The sequence below is a fragment of the Taudactylus pleione genome, unplaced genomic scaffold (assembly GCF_031769625.1).
Source record: "Taudactylus pleione unplaced genomic scaffold, aTauple2 ptg000910l, whole genome shotgun sequence".
Classification (NCBI taxonomy): Eukaryota; Metazoa; Chordata; class Amphibia; order Anura; family Myobatrachidae; genus Taudactylus; species Taudactylus pleione.
Genome location: NW_028285311.1, coordinates 138,781 through 153,632, shown reverse-complemented (window position 1 = coordinate 153,632; position 14,852 = coordinate 138,781). Strand labels below are relative to the sequence as shown.

General features: G+C 45.5%; 1 protein-coding gene across 1 annotated transcript in view; it reads left to right on the top strand.

Moving 5' to 3' along the window:
- The window catches only part of LOC148473807 (uncharacterized), a 32,287-nt gene extending 17,768 nt beyond the window's left edge, over positions 1-14,519 (top strand). Inside the window, exon 5 of the mRNA XM_088459419.1 lies at positions 8,451-14,519. Within this exon, the coding sequence (XP_088315545.1) occupies positions 8,451-9,628 (1,178 nt within the window). The 3' untranslated portion in view covers positions 9,629-14,519. The remainder of the gene's footprint in view (positions 1-8,450) is intronic.
- Positions 14,520-14,852: the final 333 nt, after the last annotated feature.

Genomic DNA, 14,852 nt, shown 5'->3' with positions numbered 1-14,852 from the left:
GTTATATAATGTATAGACCATGCCTGCACTCTGTTACACATACTGAGATGGAGATATGGAGAGTGTGAGGACACAGCAGGATACAGCTAGTATGTCCTGTGTGTGATATAATGTATAGACCATGCCTGCACTCTGTTACACATACTGAGATGGAGATATGGAGAGTGTGAGGACACAGCAGGATACAGCTAGTATGACCTGTGTGTGATATAATGTATAGACCATGCCTGCACTCTGTTACACATACTGAGATGGAGATACGGAGAGTGTGAGGACACAGCAGGATACAGCTAGTATGTCCTGTGTGTGATATAATGTATAGACCATGCCTGCACTCTGTTACACATACTGAGATGGAGATCAGGAGAGTGTGAGGACACAGCAGGATACAGCTAGTATGTCCTGTGTGTGATATAATGTATAGACCATGCCTGCACTCTGTTACACATACTGAGATGGAGATACGGAGAGTGTGAGGACACAGCAGGGTACAGCTAGTATGACCTGTGTGTGATATAATGTATAGACCATGCCTGCACTCTGTTACACATACTGAGATGGAGATCAGGAGAGTGTGAGGACACAGCAGGATACAGCTAGTATGTCCTGTGTGTGATATAATGTATAGACCATGCCTGCACTCTGTTACACATACTGAGATGGAGATATGGAGAGTGTGAGGACACAGCAGGGTGCAGCTAGTATGTCCTGTGTGTGATATAATGTATAGACCATGCCTGCACTCTGTTACACATACTGAGATGGAGATATGGAGAGTGTGAGGACACAGCAGGGTGCAGCTAGTATGTCCTGTGTGTGATATAATGTATAGACCATGCCTGCACTCTGTTACACATACTGAGATGGAGATATGGAGAGTGTGAGGACACAGCAGGATACAGCTAGTATGTCCTGTGTATGATATAATGTGTAGACCATGCCTGCACTCTGTTACACATACTGAGATGGAGATCCGGAGAGTGTGAGGACACAGCAGGATGCAGTGACCTGTGTGTGATATAATGTATAGACCATGCCTGCACTCTGTTACACATACTGAGATGGAGAACAGGAGAGTGTGAGGACAGCAGGATACAGCTAGTATGTCCTGTGTGTGATATAATGTATAGACCATGCCTGCACTCTGTTACACATACTGAGATGGAGATCAGGAGAGTGTGAGGACACAGCAGGATACAGCTAGTATGTCCTGTGTGTGATATAATGTATAGACCATGCCTGCACTCTGTTACACATACTGAGATGGAGATCAGGAGAGTGTGAGGACACAGCAGGATACAGCTAGTATGTCCTGTGTGTGATATAATGTATAGACCATGCCTGCACTCTGTTACACATACTGAGATGGAGATCAGGAGAGTGTGAGGACACAGCAGGATACAGCTAGTATGTCCTGTGTGTGATATAATGTATAGACCATGCCTGCACTCTGTTACACATACTGAGATGGAGATATGGAGAGTGTGAGGACACAGCAGGATACAGCTAGTATGTCCTGTGTGTGATATAATGTATAGCCCATGCCTGCACTCTGTTACACATACTGAGATGGAGATATGGAGAGTGTGAGGACAGCAGGATACAGCTAGTATGACCTGTGTGTGATATAATGTATAGACCATGCCTGCACTCTGTTACACATACTGAGATGGAGATATGGAGAGTGTGAGGATACAGCAGGATACAGCTAGTATGTCCTGTGTGTGATATAATGTATAGACCATGCCTGCACTCTGTTACACATACTGAGATGGAGATATGGAGAGTGTGAGGACACAGCAGGATACAGCTAGTATGTCCTGTGTGTGATATAATGTATAGACCATGCCTGCACTCTGTTACACTTACTGAGATGGAGATATGGAGAGTGTGAGGACACAGCAGGATACAGCTAGTATGTCCTGTGGGTGATATAGTGTATAGACCATGCCTGCACTCTGTTACACATACTGAGATGGAGATATGGAGAGTGTGAGGACACAGCAGGATACAGCTAGTATGTCCTGTGGGTGATATAGTGTATAGACCATGCCTGCACTCTGTTACACTTACTGAGATGGAGATATGGAGAGTGTGAGGACACAGCAGGATACAGCTAGTATGTCCTGTGGGTGATATAATGTATAGACCATGCCTGCACTCTGTTACACATACTGAGATGGATATATGGAGAGTGTGAGGACACAGCAGGATACAGCTAGTATGACCTGTGTGTGATATAATGTATAGACCATGCCTGCACTCTGTTACACATACTGAGATGGAGATATGGAGAGTGTGAGGACACAGCAGGGTGCAGCTAGTATGACCTGTGTGTGATATAATGTATAGACCATGCCTGCACTCTGTTACACATACTGAGATGGAGATATGGAGAGTGTGAGGACACAGCAGGATACAGCTAGTATGACCTGTGTGTGATATAATGTATAGACCATGCCTGCACTCTGTTACACATACTGAGATGGAGATATGGAGAGTGTGAGGACACAGCAGGATACAGCTAGTATGACCTGTGTGTGATATAATGTATAGACCATGCCTGCACTCTGTTACACATACTGAGATGGAGATATGGAGAGTGTGAGGACACAGCAGGGTGCAGCTAGTATGTCCTGTGTGTGATATAATGTATAGACCATGCCTGCACTCTGTTACACATACTGAGATGGAGATATGGAGAGTGTGAGGACACAGCAGGGTGCAGCTAGTATGTCCTGTGTGTGATATAATGTATAGACCATGCCTGCACTCTGTTACACATACTGAGATGGAGATATGGAGAGTGTGAGGACACAGCAGGATACAGCTAGTATGTCCTGTGGGTGATATAATGTATAGACCATGCCTGCACTCTGTTACACACACTGAGATGGAGATATGGAGAGTGTGAGGATACAGCAGGGTGCAGCTAGTATGTCCTGTGTGTGATATAATGTATAGACCATGCCTGCACTCTGTTACACATACTGAGATGGAGATATGGAGAGTGTGAGGACACAGCAGGATACAGCTAGTATGTCCTGTGTGTGATATAATGTATAGACCATGCCTGCACTCTGTTACACATACTGAGATGGAGATATGGAGAGTGTGAGGACACAGCAGGATACAGCTAGTATGACCTGTGTGTGATATAATGTATAGACCATGCCTGCACTCTGTTACACAGTATGAGATGGAGATATGGAGAGTGTGAGGACACAGCAGGATACAGCTAGTATATCCTGTGTGATATAATGTATAGACCATGCCTGCACTCTGTTACACATACTGAGATGGAGATATGGAGAGTGTGAGGACACAGTAGGATACAGCTAGTATGTCCTGTGTGTGATATAATGTATAGACCATGCCTGCACTCTGTTACACATACTGAGATGGAGATACGGAGAGTGTGAGGACACAGCAGGATACAGCTAGTATGACCTGTGTGATATAATGTATAGACCATGCCTGCACTCTGTTACACATACTGAGATGGATATATGGAGAGTGTGAGGACACAGCAGGATACAGCTAGTATGACCTGTGTGTGATATAATGTATAGACCATGCCTGCACTCTGTTACACATACTGAGATGGAGATATGGAGAGTGTGAGGACACAGCAGGGTGCAGCTAGTATGACCTGTGTGTGATATAATGTATAGACCATGCCTGCACTCTGTTACACATACTGAGATGGAGATATGGAGAGTGTGAGGACACAGCAGGATACAGCTAGTATGACCTGTGTGTGATATAATGTATAGACCATGCCTGCACTCTGTTACACATACTGAGATGGAGATATGGAGAGTGTGAGGACACAGCAGGGTACAGCTAGTATGTCCTGTGTGTGATATAATGTATAGACCATGCCTGCACTCTGTTACACATACTGAGATGGAGATATGGAGAGTGTGAGGACACAGCAGGGTGCAGCTAGTATGTCCTGTGTGTGATATAATGTATAGACCATGCCTGCACTCTGTTATACATACTGAGATGGAGATATGGAGAGTGTGAGGACACAGCAGGGTGCAGCTAGTATGTCCTGTGTGTGATATAATGTATAGACCATGCCTGCACTATGTTACACATACTGAGATGGATATATGGAGAGTGTGAGGACACAGCAGGGTGCAGCTAGTATGTCCTGTGTGTGATATAATGTATAGACCATGCCTGCACTATGTTACACATACTGAGATGGATATATGGAGAGTGTGAGGACACAGCAGGGTGCAGCTAGTATGTCCTGTGTGTGATATAATGTATAGACCATGCCTGCACTCTGTTACACATACTATCACACTGAGCGCTTGCTCTGAATCAGGGCCATCCCTCTGAAATTAAGAGCGGCCTCCTGCAAGGCTCCACAGCAACAGTCTGCCATTGTCCCCTGTGGTGTGTTGTAGACACTGTAAAGGGTTGTGATCAGTCACCACAGTAAATTGCCGGCCATACAAATGGACCTGGAGGTTCTTCACAGTCCAAGCAATTTCCAAGCATTCCTTTTCAATTGTGGCGTACCCCACCTCCCGGAAAGACACACAAATTATCCTAGCGCTCGAGTCAGACCAATGGGGAAATCACGCACTGCAGTCATTTATATTGTGACCCCCACAAAAGCAACAGAAAATGAAAACAAAACTCCTCTGGTCATTTCATATCAGTCAGAGGCTCTTATCAATTGTAAAATATATTCTTAAGTTTATTTGTAATAAATACTTAGGGGTTATTCTAATTATTTGTTAATTGCGAGGTGCGATTTGCTGTTTTCTCTTCAAATTAGCGCAGAGAATTAATTTTGCAATCCAATTAGCAACTTGCACTGAACCAGAGTGAATTAGCATTTTTCCATTTGCATGAGAGATGGAAAGGAAAATCTTTATTTTAAGAACCCCTTGGACATCCCCCTAATGACTAATCAGGCATTTCGAAATGTCAAATTAGCTTAATTAGTCCAATAATTACATGTCATTTTTGAGGGTAAAAAAATGGCCTCAAATTACCCCAAAATTAACTTTTTCGTTAGTTTAGGAACCCCAAATGTAATTAGTTTTTTTTTTATTGAAAAATAATTGTTTACTTAATTTTTTTTACAATTTTTCAGTGTCCACAATGTAGCCCAAAATCTCCTTGTTTCCTACTTTTTTTTGCAATTTTTATTTAATTAATTTGAGATTAAACGAAAAAGTTTGCTTTTTTATCATTTTTTTGCATCTTTTTAAACAAGAACACAAATCAGCCATTTCACACCATTTAAAGGCCTTCAGTACTTTCCTTATGCCCACAAACAGCCCTATACGGTCCTGCTAACAAAATTATCAATTTTGGGTGGTCCAGGATGGTCTCCCCAATTTTTCATGCACTTCTCTTACGTCGCATTTGGCAGTCAGTTCGCACCCCTCCGCTGCGAGCACCGTGAATAGGCATTTTTCATTGGATTGGAGAATTCTCGGGAGCGCGCATTTGTGCAACGTCTGTGAGTTTCATGAAACTAACTCGCAATTAGCACCTAATTGGATTCACCCCTTCTATTGAGGATTAGAAAATAAACACAAATAACTACAATGTTGCTAAAAGAATGACATGGCATGAAGTCATCTCATAAAGGATTATCCTACACTGATAATCAGATTAGTAAATTCAACACAGGAACCACATAAAAAATTAATAATAAAAATAGTTTCTCAGGGTGGACTAACCCCTTGTGGTACTGTGTATTGGAGTAAGAGAACAGAAGGCATGTGAGCCTGTTTTGTGTATCTTTTTGAACATCAAGAAGGTATGAACTGCCATATCATCTGTATGCTGTGATACTCCCAAGGGGAAATGTCTTTTTGAAAACTATTTGAGCAGTAAACATCTTGACTCTAAGATGACTTCATCTGTATCCTGCGACAACAGAATTGCATCAAGCGCTGTTCCGTTTTCCGACTTTTTTAAATTGAGCCCGGTGTCTCCAAGCTCAAACCCTCTGCCAGCTTCCCTGCTGGACCTGGTCCATTGCGAGGGATCAGTCTGGCTGCAACTAGTCTAAGCATATGCAGCAGAGGCAATTCAGGTGCTGAGGTAGGAGCCTGAGAGAAGTGCTTTCAGGTGCCAGTGTAGGAACTTGTGTGGTAATAAGTGCTTCCAAGATCTTGGTGGTGACAGCAAAGTTGAATGCCCATGGCACAGTAGCCAGAGTCAGTAACAGGTGGTTACGGACGGTAAGAGGAAATCCCCCTAAGATCCAGTGGGATCAAAAAAAATATCTGTGGCCATTGGTGGAGGCAAGGTTATCCGGTCACAATTACCTATTTGCCATCTGGCTTCTACATTCACAACTGAAATTTGGAAATGACACTGACTGTATGAGATGTTAGGGTACAACCGGGCACGTCTTATAGTTACACAGTATAGAGATGTTGGGGTACAGCCGGGCACGTCTTATTATAGTTACACAGTATGAGATGTTAGGGTGCAGCCGGGCACATCTTACTATAGTTACACAGTATGAGATGTTGGGGTACAGCCGGGCACGTCTTATAGTTACACAGTATAGAGATGTTGGGGTACAGCTGGGCACATCTTATAGTTACACAGTATGGAGATGTTGGGATACAGCCGGGAAACGTCTTATTATAGTTACACAGTATGAGATGTTGGGGTACAGCCGGGCACGTCTTATTATAGTTGCACAGTATGAGATGTTGGGGTACAGCCGGGCACGTCTTATAGTTACACAGTATGAGATGTTGGGGTACAGCCGGGCACGTCTTATTATAGTTACACAGTATGAGATGTTGGGGTACAGCCGGGCACGTCTTATAGTTACACAGTATGGAGATGTTGGGGTACAGCCGGGCACGTCTTATTATAGTTACACTGTATGAGATGTTAGGGTACAGCCGGGCACGTCTTATAGTTACACAGTATGGAGATGTTGGGGTACAGCCGGGCACGTCTTATAGTTACACAGTATGGAGATGTTGGGATACAGCCGGGAACGTCTTATTATAGTTACACAGTATTGAGATGTTGGGGTACAGCCGGGCACATCTTATAGTTACACAGTATGGAGATGTTGGGGTACAGCCGGGCTCGTCTTATTATAGTTACACAGTATGGAGATGTTGGGATACAGCCAGGAACGTCTTATTATAGTTACACAGTATGGAGATGTTGGGGTACAGCCAGGTATGTCTTATAGTTACACAGTATGAGATGTTGGGGTACAGCCGGGCTCGTCTTATTATAGTTACACAGTATAAAGATGTTGGGGTACAGCCGGGCACGTCTTATAGTTACACAGTATGAGATGTTGGGGTACAGCCGGGCACGTCTTATTATAGTTACACAGTATAAAGATGTTGGGGTACAGCCGGGCACGTCTTATAGTTACACAGTATGAGATGTTGGGGTGCAGCCGGGCATGTCTTATTATAGTTACACAGTATGAGATGTTGGGTTACAGCCGGGCACGTCTTATAGTTACACAGTATGGAGATGTTGGGGTACAGCCGGGCACGTCTTATAGTTACACATCATGGAGATGTTGGGGTACAGCTGGGCACGTCTTATAGTTACACAGTATGAGATGTTGGGGTACAGCCGGGCACGTCTTATTATAGTTACACTGTATGAGATGTTAGGGTACAGCCGGGCACGTCTTATAGTTACACAGTATAGAGATGTTAGGGTACAGCCGGGCACGTCTTATAGTTACACAGTATAGAGATGTTGGGGTACAGCCGGGCACATCTTATAGTTACACAGTATGGAGATGTTGGGATACAGCCGGGAACGTCTTATTATAGTTACACAGTATGGAGATGTTGGGGTACAGCCGGGCACGTCTTATAGTTACACAGTATGGAGATGTTGGGATACAGCCGGGAACGTCTTATTATAGTTACACAGTATTGAGATGTTGGGGTACAGCCGGGCACATCTTATAGTTACACAGTATGGAGATGTTGGGGTACAGCCGGGCACGTCTTATTATAGTTACACAGTATGGAGATGTTGGGATACAGCCAGGAACGTCTTATTATAGTTACACAGTATGGAGATGTTGGGGTACAGCCGGGTATGTCTTATAGTTACACAGTATGAGATGTTGGGGTACAGCCGGGCACGTCTTATTATACCTAATATTATAGTTACACAGTATAAAGATGTTGGGGTACAGCCGGGCACGTCTTATAGTTACACAGTATGAGATGTTGGGGTACAGCCGGGCACGTCTTATTATAGTTACACAGTATAAAGATGTTGGGGTACAGCCGGGCACGTCTTATAGTTACACAGTATGAGATGTTGGGGTGCAGCCGGGCATGTCTTATTATAGTTACACAGTATGAGATGTTGGGTTACAGCCGGGCACGTCTTATAGTTACACAGTATTGTATAATTCTGCAGAGAGCCTAATTCTCATATAATTCTGTTCCCAGCAGATGGACACAGCAGCAGGAATAACTCGGGGAGACGTCTCATATTATCTCCAAATTGTGACCTAGACGATAACTTCTCACAGGACTCTCCAGGAGAAAACCCCATTATCCCCAGTATACATCCAGCATCTCACAGTGCAGATATATCATCTGATCCATCTAACCATGGGGAATGCTCCCCTGATACTCCCAGTAGTGTTACACACAGCTCAAATCACATAGGTGATAAACCATTGTCATGTTCTGAATGTGGGAAAAGTTTTACCAAGCAGATCAGTCTTTCTATACATCAGAAGAGAGTTCACGCAGCTGAAAGGCCTTTTCTATGTTCTGAGTGTGGGAAATGTTTTACACTGAAAAGATTTCTTACTAGACATACAAAGCTTCACACACGTGAGAGAACATTAGCATGTTCTGAGTGTGGGAAATGTTTTGCACAGCAGAGAAAACTTGATGTCCATCAGAGAACTCACACAGGTGAGAGACCATTTCCGTGTTCTGAATGTGGGAAATGTTTTATAGAGAAGTCGGCTCTTGTTACACATTATCGAGTCCATACAGGTGAGAAACCATTTTCATGTTCTGAGTGTGGGAAATGTTTTACACAGAAATCATATCTTGTTATACATCAGAGAAGTCACACAGGTGAGAAACCATTTCCATGCTCTGAATGTGGGAAATGTTTTACACACAAATCATGTCTTGTTATACATCAGAGAAGTCACACAGGTGAGAAACCATTTCCATGCTCTGAGTGTGGGAAATGTTTTAACTATAAATTAGCTCTTGATACACATCAGAGAATTCACACAGGTGAGAGGCCATTTCCATGTTCTGAGTGTGGGAAATGTTTTACATATAAATTAGCTCTTGTTACACATCAGAGAAGTCACACAGGTGAGAAACCATTTCCATGCTCTGAATGTGGGAAATGTTTTGCAAAGAAATCACATCTTGTCACACATCAGATCAGTCACACAGGTGAGAGGCTTTATCCATGCTCTGAGTGTGGGAAATGTTTTTCAAATAAATCACATCTAGTTAGACATCAGAGAAGTCATACAGGTGAAAAACCATTTCCTTGCTCTGAATGTGGAAAATGTTTTACACAGAAATCACATCTTGTTACACATCAGAGACGTCACACAGATGAGAAATCATTTCTTCAGGGTCCATAGGGCCCCACAGGGAGCCCTTGGGGTGTAGGTGGTAGTTGAGCACCGAGCACCAGTCAGTTAAAGCTTTGCTCCCAGTATGCAATGGACCTTCCCCCTATACCCTGCCTCCGAGCAGAGGCACTTCAGTTTCGTCGGTGCCTGGCCGGAGTCTGGTCACCATTTTGACAGTGGGCGGTTTCATGCAGCCCAAAAGCTTTTATTTTATAATTCTCTTTATTTTTTATGCTTCTGAGCGGGCAGCAGCAGACTGTCCCTGGGACGTCTGTGCTGCCGCTCAAACACCCCTGTGGGCACCACAACGTCAGCTCCGCATGGTGCTCTCGGTGGGCATCCCAGGGACATTGCTAGCCAGTTCCGCAGACAGACTCAGACTGCAAACTGGATTCTAAGGGGACAGGTAAGGCGGGTCATCGCTATGGGGTTGCCATAACAGGTACAAGCAATACAGGTACCTCCTATGCCTCCATGGGTATATATACTCTCTAACTCAGTACAGAGTCTGGTGGCTACCTCTACAGCCTTTCAAAATATGTTGCAAGGTGGGAAGCCCCTACCCAGCGAGGCTAGGTACACCCTGACTGATATATTTGCCGATCAATTGGTCGGCTAATATCTGCTGGCCATCGCCAAGTGTGTACCTGTGATATGTCTGTGAACCACATAGTTCTCAGACATATCGCATTGGCTGTGCTGCACAGCTGATGGATAGATATGTCTGCAGACATACCTGTCCATCGGCAAGTGTGTACGGGCGGTCTGCATACTGCCCATACACAGCGGCAGCCACCAAGGAGGGGGGTGGGACACGCCCCTTGGCCGCTGGGACCCACGGCTAGAAGCAGATGGCCATTCAGTGTGTATGAACGATCATCTGCAGATATATCTGTATAGTGTGTATAGAGCTTTAGTCTACTAAGCGTCCTGTGTTATCTTCACAGTCCACGCAGCTGTCATCTGAGGAGGCAGAAAATGCTGATCTCTCTACTGCAGGGTCCCCTTCAGGGGAAGAAGCATATTCTAAAATGAATATACCTGCTTTGGTGCGAGCTGTTAGATCTATCTCACAAATAGAAGATGAACCCACCCCCACATCAAAGCATCCACTATTTGAACGATAAAAAGTGGCTTCAGCAGAGTTTCCTCTCTCGGATCAACTAGTTGAGCACATGGCAGCAGCTTGGCAGATTCCTAGTAAGAGGTTTCAGCCCCAAAAACGCCTGATCTCTTGTTATCCTTTTCCTGCAGCTCATTGTACAAGATGGGAGACTCCCCCAGCAGTGGATTTCCATGTTACACGTTTGATTAAAAGCGATACATTACTTATCCCTACAGTTTCCTCACTGAAGGACCCTATGAATAGAAAAGATTGAAACTGGCCTTAAATCTGTGTTCTCTCAGGTGCCATTGCTTGCGTGACCATGGTTACTGCATGGGTGGCTAAAGCAATTTACAGCTGGGCAGATGCCCTTGAAGAATCTTTTCCCTCAGATGCCTCTTGGGATCAGATGTCTTATGTAGCTCACATAAGAGATGCAGCTTCATATATTGGAGAAGCGTCCTTGGATGCCAGTCTCCTAGCTTCTAGAGCTTCGGCCACAGTGGTGTCTGCCCGCCGTATTCTGTGGCTGTGGTCATGGAAGGCGGATGCAGATTCTAAGAGAGCCTTGGAAGCATTACCTTACAATGGGGAGATCTTGTTTGGCCCTGACTTGGATAATATTGTGGCCACATTAGCAACAAAACACCTTTCTGCCATCAGCAACTACTGCAAGGCCTCGGACAACGTCCTTTAGGTCCATTCATCCCCAAGGCAAACCTAAGAGTCAGTCCTTTCCTAAGCAATCAGCTGCCACTAGGGCCACAAAGCCTAGGACCAAGCAGATGCCCTGCTTCAAAATCAGAGGACAAGCCTTCAACCTGACTAGGTGTGCCTCCCCCTGGGGGGCCCCAGAGTAGGAGGCGAACTCCTTCAGTTTGCCCAGGAATGGCATCAGACAACCACAGACGCGTGGATAAGAGAAGTCTCACGGGTATGCCCTCATTCCAATTTTTCTACACAGGCCCTCCATCAGACCTGAACAAGGTCCTGCTCATGCAGAAAGCCATTCAAGTGGAGGTAATAGTTCCAGTTCCTCCTGTCACAGCGAGGGAATGGTTATTGTACCCTGTTTATGGTGCAGAAACAAAATGGGTCTTATCGGCTTATCCTCAACCTCAAATCCCTAAACATATCAGGGTGCCCAAATTTCACATGGAAACCCTGTGCTCTATTGTACTGGCTGTGGAGCCTGGGGACTTTATGGTATCTCTGGATATTCGGGATGCGTACATACAGTGCCCTCTCATCAGAGATATCTCCGGTTTGCTGTACTACAGCAACATTTTCAATTTCAAGCTCTGCCCTATGGACTTTCTACAGCCCCATGGGTCTTTACCAAATGATGGCGGTCATGGTGACCAACCTGTTTTTCAGGGAATCCGGCTCCTGCCATACCTGGATGACCTCTTGCTCTTGGCAAGCTCCCCAGAGGTTCTTCAATGCCACCTTCAGGTAACCATTGCCTTCCTGCAGAGGCACAGCTAGTTAACTGGAAAAAGTCCTCCTTGAACCCTTCACAGAGGATGGTCCATCTGGAAGCTCTTTTAGATTCTCAGGGTCAGAGAATTTTCCTGACAGCAGACAAGATCTCCACACTGCAAATACGTGTGGGCAGACTCCTATGCAGTCGCCGAGTGTTAGTCCACTCAGCAATGCAAGTTCTACTATCCTTGGTATCTACCTTCGACATGATGGAGTACACTCAGTTCCACTACAAGCCCCTGCAACAGCTAATCCTATCCAGGTGGAACGGGTTGCCCCATCAGATCAAAGCTCAGACAATGGTCCTTTCTCCAGAGGCTCGTCTGGTGACTACAGACGTCCCATTTAACCAGAGGTCACCCCTTTTGGATCCCAGAATGGGTACTCCTTACAACGGATGCCAATCTCCTGGGCTGGGGCGCAGTGACCGGTCAACATTCCTTCCATGAACGTTGGACATCGGCAGAGTACGCATTCTCGCATGGGCCGAAGGTCACCTCCCGGCCATGTCCACAGTGTTCATTCCAGGAGTTCTAAATTGGGAAGCGGACTTCCTCAGCTGTCACAACGTGCAAACCGGGAAATGGTCTCTCCACACAGAAGTCTTTCAATTCCTAGTGGACAAGTGGGGCCTACCAGAGGTGGACCTCATGGCCTCCAGACAAAATCACAAACTGCCAGTGTATGGGTCCAGAACAATGGATGCCGAGGCATCCTTGGTAGACGCATTTCCATGAAGTGGACCTTCCATCTGGCATATCTATTCCCTCCAGTCTCCCTTCTTCCTCGAGTTCTTTGTAAGTTCAAACAAGATGGAGGCACTGTTCTGTTGGTGGCCTCAGCCTGGCCCAGATGACATTGGCACTCAGATCTTTGGACCCCCTCCGTAGATGCCTTGTTCCTGCTACCTCAGCGGCCAGACCTGTTGTCTCAGGGTCCTTGTCTTCACCCACACCTGGGTTGTCTGTCTTTGATGGCGTGACTCTTGAGACATCCCTCCTGAGGTCTAAAGGTTTTTTTGCTCTGTGGTCAAGACTATGCTGAGTGCGTAAGCCATCCTCTGCCAGAATTTACCATAGAGTGTGGCATACATACTTTCAATGGTGTATGCCAGAAACTATGACCATCAGGTGTTTTGGGATTCTAGAGTCATGGCCTTCCTCCAAGCAGGCTTGGACCTTGGACTCCACGTCACCTTGCTGAAGGTGCAGTTCTCTGCTCTGTCCATTTTGGTTCTAGCATAGACTTGCTTTACTGCCAGTTGTCCATACCTTCCTTCAAGGTGTCTTCCGCATACAACCTCCCTTTGTCCCTCCGGTGGCGCTGTGGAATTTGTCAGTGGTTTTTCAGACCCTACAGGGCACTCCGTTTGAACCTTTGGAATCTGCGGATCTCAAGTGGCTCACAGCGAAAACTCTTTTACTTCTGGCTATGGCGTCCCCCCGAAGGGTGTCAGATTAAGGGGTGCTCTCACGCTGCTCCCCATTTCTAATCTTCCATCAGGACAGGGTAATTCTCCAAACTCAACCTGGCTTCCTACCCAAGGTGGTTACTCGTTTCCATATTAATAAGGAAATCCTAGTCCCGGCCTTTCATTAACCAGACCTCTCGGCAGGTGAGGCCTCCTTTGTTGTGGTCCGTGCTCTCAGGATCGACGTGGACCGTACGAGTTCTATGAGGAAAACATACTCCCTATTTGTGCTCTATGGATTTCACAAGAAGAGATGGCCAGCCCATAAACACATTGGCCAGATGGCTTTGCATGACTATCTCACAGGCTTACATGCAGGCAGGCCTTCCTTTACCGGCTACTGTCACTAATTCCACTCGCTTTGAGTCCCTCGGCAGCGCGACGTGGAGCCCCAGCTGAACAGCTTTTTAAGGTGGCCACGTGGTTCTCTGTCGACATCTTTCTTAGGTTCTAGGTCTTCCATACATTTGCCTCTAGGATGTCTCCATTTGGACGCCGGATTCTCCTCTCAACTCAGGAGCGTCCCCACCCTTGAATAACTGCTTTGGGACATCCCCAAGGTCTACCTGTGGAGCCCTATGGACCCTGAAGAAGAAAAGAAGAGCTATGGTAAAACTTAACAAAGGTGGACTTTCTTCGAAGTCCACAGGGTACCACCCGCTCTGATGCACCTGGCTTCTATGGGCTTTGTTTCCTGGTCACATGTTTCTAGTCTCTTTCTGTGTGAGAGTGATTCTTGTGTGTACCAGTCTTCCTTCGCCTATCCTCCAGCCTTAGGCTTGTTATGAACTGAAGTGGCTCGGGGGGCAGGGTATAGGGGGAAGGCCCGTTGAATCCTGGGAGCAAAGCTTTAACTTTTGTGCCTGGACCTCAACCATCACCTACACCCCAAGGTCTCTCTATGGACTTCGAAGAATGAGTGTTAATAAAGGTAAGTTTTACCATAACTCTCGTTTTCCATGCTCTGAGTGTGGGAAATGTTTTATAAAGAAATCCGCTCTTATTAGTCATCAGAAACATCACACAGGACAGAAACAATGTATGAGCATCTAGAAAAATAGAGAAATTGCAGTGGTATTTGCAGTACTGTATTGTTATTGAAAATGTTAAAAACAAACATGAATTCAATCTTAGCCTAGATTGCTGTCCCTGCTTAGCAAAGGGTAAATGAT